General features: G+C 33.1%; 1 protein-coding gene across 1 annotated transcript; it reads right to left on the bottom strand.

Moving 5' to 3' along the window:
• Positions 1–1,243: 1,243 nt before the first annotated feature.
• LOC133692497 (plant UBX domain-containing protein 4-like) lies at positions 1,244–3,804 on the bottom strand. Its single transcript, XM_062113497.1, has 4 exons — positions 3,091–3,804; positions 2,613–2,901; positions 2,001–2,096; positions 1,244–1,908 (listed from the first exon to the last, which is right to left on the bottom strand). The coding sequence occupies exons 1-4, from the start codon at positions 3,609–3,611 to the stop codon at positions 1,525–1,527; spliced, it is 1,290 nt and encodes a 429-aa protein (XP_061969481.1). The 5' UTR covers positions 3,612–3,804; the 3' UTR covers positions 1,244–1,524.
• Positions 3,805–7,149: the final 3,345 nt, after the last annotated feature.

Genomic DNA, 7,149 nt, shown 5'->3' with positions numbered 1-7,149 from the left:
GTCCAGCCCGGTGGGTCAACCTAGGACCTGGGTGACCCGAGGCCTTAGTCAAGTATATTTCATTCAAAATTCGGGCTTGCAATTGGCGTAGAGTAAACTAGTAGACCTGTCGGGTCAACCCGAAACTCGGGTGACCTAGTAAAACTTGGTAGACCTTTTTTTTTCAAATGTGTTTTTTCTCCTACCTAAAGACCTATTTTTTTCATATTTTTCAGTTGGTTACTAACCCATTTGAAAGTTCACTATATACATTCTAGAATAATATTTTATTTTTTCAATGTAGGATTTGAAGCCCTTTAGTGTATATACTCTATGTTCATAAGAAAAAAAATTATGTTTTTTCAATGTGGGATAAAAAACATTTTTGGTTTAAATACTTCAACTTAAAAAAATATGATAATATCTTTCCAATATAGGATAAAAAAATCTTTTGAAATAATATTTTAAACTTAATTATTTACAATATATATAGTCTATATCTACATGGATTGTTTCTTAATTTTTTCATATAAAATATTAAAATCTTAAATTTTTTTTTTAAAATTTTCTGGGTTGACCCGAATCAACCCATGTAACCCGGCCCTTGATCGGGTTAACCCTCAGACCGGGTTTGATAACTATAGTTGCTATGAAAATATAGCTTTAAAGAATACAATTGAAAATAAATAAAGTGACCAGTTAAAAAACTAACAATAAAAAAAATAAGCAAAACCTTCTCTTTTATTTTGTTCAGGGACCTCTTTTAAAAATATTAATTTTTTTTTATTATGTGCTTAATTTTTAAAGTGATTTTTCTGGTTTATCTATGATTTTATTTTTACTTTTATATAAATAAATTATATTTTTAAAAATAAAAAAAATTATTTTTAGATGATATTTTTAGTATATATAACTTTACATGTTATTTCTTTTTCTTTTTTTTAATCAATTTAAAATTTAATATTTTGATTTATATTTATCGCTCGATTTTTAAAATTGTTTTTAGATGTCATTAATAATTTTTTATTAATTTACAACACACATAATTTTTAATTTATTTAATTACATACATACATACATACATATATATATATACATATACATACATATATATAAACCTTTTGATTTGTTATATTTTTTAAACTACCGAAATACATTAAAAAACCTGCATAAATATTTTTTATGAAAAATAAAAATATTTGACTAAGTGCACAGATCAGATCACATAATTAATGATGGTATGAATGCTATGAAACACCACCTCTTTAGTTTTTATCAATTTGCATCTCTTATGCGGCATGTGCAATCCACTGCCCTGGTGAATAAAAGATCATCAATCACTGTAAGGTCCATGCAAAAGCAGCCTAGGAATAACAACAGAAGGACCCAACCCTAATTCTTATGCGAATAGGCCTGAAAACAAATTAGCCTGAAAACAAATTAAACTTCTACCGTATAAACAAATTCCATAACATTTGTAAATAAACGCATTTAACAAGTGTCATGAATCCAATCAAGAGGAAGAAAAGTCCACCAGCAATCCAGTTAGAATTTCTGGATGACAACAGAGCTAGCTATGCCAGCCTCCTCAATCGTCTGATCCGGATCAGTGAGCTGTTTTGGAGGGAATCCCATTGTCTGCAGTTGATAATTGGTTGCCCCACCTGGCCTTGATGCCTCAATGAAGGCACGTATGTCTCTGATAGTATGGTTTAAGTTGAAGCGAGAAACCATGCGCGTGCCATCAGCTAACCTGAGCTGAATTGAGGTTGTTGGTGATGAAGAATCGAGTACTAGACCTGGGGTTGGGACTGGAGCAGCCTTGAGAGAAGCAACGGTTGGCTCAGAGGCAGCAGGGACAGTGGTGTCACTGCTGCTACCTAAAGCTCTTCCCACACCTTGGAATGAAACTAGAGGCTTCTCTGGTTCCTGCATAAAAATAGGAGGGTACAATGATGAAAAGATAAATGCAGAAAATAAATTTTTATTAGGAAAAATAAAGTGGAAAAAGAAGAACTCACGGAGTAGTTTTCCTCTCGCCGCATGAGATCAAGATGCACTTGAGTCCTCCTATCCAATGGTTCAAGCTCTTTTGGACACTCAGACCGCTTGATGCTCTGCACAAGATACATTTAATAAACGCAGTTTTCCATTAGAGGTTTAACACTAAATGAATTGCAAGTCCTTCCATTATGGGAGCATAAACTTCACGCATCATCCAATGGAAGTTAGATAAAGCAGAATTTACTACTAACTTAAATTCTACTGTTAACCAGAAAAAATATCGCTGAACCAACACAAGTGCATTTGACCATAAAGCACTACCATCACCCCAGGAGTAAGAAAAATACTTGCAGGTAGAGAAATTTAAACCAAATAATTTGATCTACTGCTTTATATAATAAAAAAAAATGTATAATTTTGCTCATCTGACATAGCTTGCAAATCCAACTACCACTCCAATAATATATTACTGTGCTTCAGCACCAATTGCAATGACATTTTACCTTGTTAAATTTACTAGCATTCCTCCAAACCTCATGTATCAGTATCAGCTTGACACCATCTAGAATCATTCATTTCATGCATACTTCAATGATATAAAAGAAAGTTAGCATGGTTAAAAAAAGCACCTCCAAAAAGGAGGCATTAGCGGGATCATCAAACCTCCTTAAAGGACCATCATCCACCGTGAACCCGTTCCTCCATAGAGTAACAGCATGATTGACAGCTGCAGGTGGTTGAGGAGCAGATGATACCATTGTATCCCCTGAAAGCAACCTCCCCGTTCCAGGGAAGCTTCTCGAGCTCGAAGACGGCTGATGGTAATCAGCAGGTCTTTCCACAGCACCTGAATGTCGAGCTTGATCAAAAATTCCATCCACATCATAACGTTTGCTAGGGTCTTGAACCAGCATTCCACTGAAAACCAAAATAATTATAACCAGTTAACATTTTTTTCAACAACAACAATAATAATAAATCATGGTTGATTAACACAATAACTGAACTAACCCTAACCCTAACCCTAACCCTAATTCAACAATTCAGCTTAATTAATTATAATTGGCTTCCAAAATCAAAATTTAAAAATAAATAAATTGAAGTCACCTCTTTTCACCACCAGTATAATACTGCTGCGGCTCGTCATCGTCATCGTCATCACTATCGGACCCAGCATTAGGGGTCCGATTAAGATCAGCAAGCGTTCGGACTCCGCCACGTGTCCGATTGGCGCTGGGCTTCTTACCCCTCGATCTTAGACGGTAGGGAGCTCGAGACGGGATGGGAGAAGGAGAGCGAGACCGAGATGGAGACTGGGAGGGAGAGTAATTGGGGGAGTGAGACTGCGGAGGGGACGGGGAAGGAGAGGGAGAGGCAGAGTTAACGGGGTGAGAAGGAAGAGGAGGGATTGCAGTTACGAGGGGAGGGGCTGAGTCGTTGTCGAGGAAGGTAGAGACAGCGGAGTCTAGATCCCATTGGTGACTTTCTAAGAAAAAGAGGGCTTCTTGTTTGGAAGAAGAGGTGATCTCGCAGAAAGCATCGACCAAGGCGGTGTTGTTGGTGTCGTTCAGATCGAAATTTGGTGGCTGAGGTGGTGGTGCTGCTGCTGCTCTTGTGTTGTCTTCCATGGATTTACGATTACGGGACTTTCTATGTGTTTTTTGGGATTAGCGAATGGGTATTGAGACTAAACAGTGACTCGCCGACACTATCTAGTCTCTACCTTTCCTCTTGAGCAAGAAATGTCCATGGGGAAGACAACGGTGCCTCACATCCACGAGCCTTTGAAAAAAGAGATAGCCCTCTGAAATAAAAATATCCCTATTCTTTGCCCATTTACTAATTTCAAATCAAACCCCTCCCCCTCTTTCTGTTTTTTTTGTTTTTATTTTTGTTTTTATATTTTTTTATGTTTAGCGTTGCGGCTGTGTTTATTATAAAGTATAGTTGATAAGTGTTGAGTTATATATTAATCATATTTTTATTATTATAGGTCTCATCTGAAAGTGAGGCTGGAACTTAATTTTTTAGAGTGTGTTTGGTATTGCGCTAGCTGTTGTGGTTATGATTTAAAAAAAATTGTTTTATAAAAAGTACTTTTAGTTGAGGTTGGTTTGAAAAAATAGGTGTTTGATTAAAACTGTGGTTGAAATTAAGGTTGAAGAAAAAGTAGTTTAATGTATTTGGTTAAAAATACTTTTAAAATTGAGGTTATAAAATAATTTTAAAAAATATATATTAATATTGATGCTTTTTAATTTAAATATTATGGATTTAACTATTACTATTACATCATGAAATAAATCATACTTAATATAAAATATTTTTTATTATTCCATGAAAGCATCTACAATTCCATTACGTACGAAATACATCCGATAAGAATTACAGTTTCCATAATTATTTTAGCGTATAATAAAATTAGATAAAATATTATCAGGTATAAAATTCACTCTAAACTAATTTAAAAAAATATTAAAAAAATTAACACACTACCAAAAAAAAGTTAAGTTCACGCAATGCAAGTGAACAATACGAGAGAATTGCACTGTTCACTGTTTTTTAAGTGAACAGTGCAATTTTCTTGCACTGTTCATGTTAATTGCACTGTTCATTGAACAATGCAATTAACATGAACACTGCAAGAAAAGCAGGAAAGAATTGCTTGCACAAAACTGCAGGTGAAACATCAAATTTTCGTGGGTCTTATGGCCAAAACACAGCTGCTGAAAATAACCAAACATCATGCTACTGCGTTTGACAAAAAAAAGCAGAAGCTAACGCAGAGCCAAACACTATCTTAAAAAGCAATTTGGATTTGCTTTTCAATGACGTGTTCTCCTATCTCCTTCACTGATAGTGCACTAGCTGGTCATTATCATTTTGCCTCATTTAAAAAACTTCTCAGAACTACCGCACAAGGTAGCCTCCTTCTTTTGCTGCATGGAAGCTTTCTCCATTGTTCTACAAAGTGAACAGTGAACAATGAATTAATTCACTTTCTATTGTTCACCTTGCATATGAACAATAAGTAGTGGAGACTAAATAATTCACTTTATACTGTTCACGTGAACAATAGAGAGTGTCTCCACTATTCATAGTTAGATCGGATCCGACCCAAACCAAAATATATTGGACCGGGTTCGACCCAGTAAAATTAAAAAATAAAAATAAAATCTCAAAAATTTTAAATTAATTTTTTTTTCAAAAATAAAAAAATATTTTGTTTTCATGCATACGGAAAAATTCTAAAAAGTTTTTAATCATGCACACTCATCGCTACATAATGTGATAGAGCGTTTTTTTTCCTACTATATGTAGAGATCTCTCAGTGGCTTGGTTCTCGAGTATGGAAATAGAGGTGGAGGATTTTACAAAACATGTTTGCTTATCCATACAAAATGCTAGTTGAAATTGTAGTGACATCAATGGCACTACATAATTACATTAGAAAGAAATCGCATGATGACGAAGCATTTACAGAATCTAATCACAATTCCAATTTTGTTCCTGATGATATTTTACATGATGTTGTTTTACACTCAATAAGCCATGGAAACTGAAATCCTTATTGGATGAATTTCGTACGTGATGGACTTGCAAATAGTTTAATGGAACGATAAAAAATATTTTATATAAAGTATTGTTTATTTCATGATATAATAACAGTAGTTAAATCTATAATATTTCAATTAAAAACTATCAATATTAATATACGTCTTTTTTAGTTATTTCATAACCTCAATTTAAAAAGCATTCTTAACTAAACACATTAAACTACTTTTTGTTCAACCTTAATTCCAACCATAGTTTTAACCAAACATATATTTTTATCAAACTAACTTCAACTAAATTTTTTTTATAAAACAATTTTTTTCAAACTACAACCGTAAAAACTATCACAATATCAAACACACTTTAAATATAGGACCTGTTTTTACTAATTACATCTTCATCGGGTAAAATAATTATTTTAAAGAAAGAATTTTTATAAAATTAGGGTTAAGATATTTAGAAAAATATAAGAGAATTCCAAATAAATTAATATATGATTTTACATGCAAATAACACTAATTATTGGTATAAGCCCCTCATACAATCACATAGTTTTTAATTGAAATGGGAGGAAACATGAGGGGATATATATATATATATATAAGTCTCTAATGAATCAATTTAAAAATCTTGACGATTTAAGTAAATAAAATAGTACATAAATTCAGATTTTTACGTAAAATTATCAACTATATAGTTTTACGATATCAATCAGAACTCTTAGTCCGATTGTTATGTCAAGCTAAGAATTTACAAGGAGTCCTTAGACATATTGTTATACGTTAGGTTAAAATTGCAGATCAATCGAAGTTTAGGAAGGCCTTATGAGAGTGTCGATGATCAAACAAAAATATAAAAAATAATACATGGACTTATTAATGGCATTTTGATTAGTACTTAAAAGTGCATTCTCATTAAGGCTTTATATCATCATATTGCACTAAAGTATCATTAAATTCCCTAACTAAAGCATATTTTATAATAACAATTCTGATAATATAATATATCTTTAATTTATGGTAAATGCTTGTTTTGAATGCAGGTATATCTCACAATTCAAAGAATTGATTGATGTGATTAACTATTGAAATTAAAAAGACAAAGAAAGGGCTAAGATAAGAGATGTTGGTTCAAACTGGAACACCATTCGATTATTAGATCATAACTGGAGTTGTAGACCTTGGATTTAGGTCCGCTTTATATGGATGGAAAGCTAAGACATAGACCTAAAACTTTCATAGGAGTCCAAGAATCAATTCTGTCGTTTTCAAGTTCAAATCTTAGCAACAACGGAGAAGTTGAAATCTATCATGCAGCTCAGACACTATTCGGTGTTCAGCTCATATCTTGAGTTCTAGATGTCCAAATGAGCTCTGGTTTTTTTTTTTTTGTTGGAAAGCTGAGACAATTGCCCACAACTTTCATAAGTACAATGGGCTCTAATTCTGATGTTAGCAATGATGTTTTGGCTAGCGAACAATATCAACAACTAGCAACCAACAATGTCAAAAACCAGCCACCAAATCAATGGTTGGCCACCAATTAAATAGTTTGTTAACCAATCAATAGTTTTAAATTTTAGCTTATAAAAGGAGGCATTTGTCATGTATT

This window comes from Populus nigra, chromosome 4, assembly GCF_951802175.1.
Source record: "Populus nigra chromosome 4, ddPopNigr1.1, whole genome shotgun sequence".
NCBI classification, from domain to species: Eukaryota; Viridiplantae; Streptophyta; class Magnoliopsida; order Malpighiales; family Salicaceae; genus Populus; species Populus nigra.
The sequence above is the reverse complement of the archived record's forward strand: the minus strand, read 5'-3'. Positions and strand labels throughout refer to the sequence as shown.

What these genes read in the sequence shown, in the direction of transcription:
- LOC133692497 (XM_062113497.1), bottom strand. Translation starts at nt 3,611, where the DNA reads ATGGAAGACAACACAAGAGCAGCAGCAGCACCACCACCTCAGCCACCA. An exon ending in CTAATGCCTCCTTTTTGGAG is followed by an intron (nt 2,097 to 2,612) that starts GTGCTTTTTTTA and finishes TATCTTGTGCAG; the next exon opens with AGCATCAAGCGGTCTGAGTG. An exon ending in GGCGAGAGGAAAACTACTCC is followed by an intron (nt 1,909 to 2,000) that starts GTGAGTTCTTCT and finishes ATTTTTATGCAG; the next exon opens with GAACCAGAGAAGCCTCTAGT.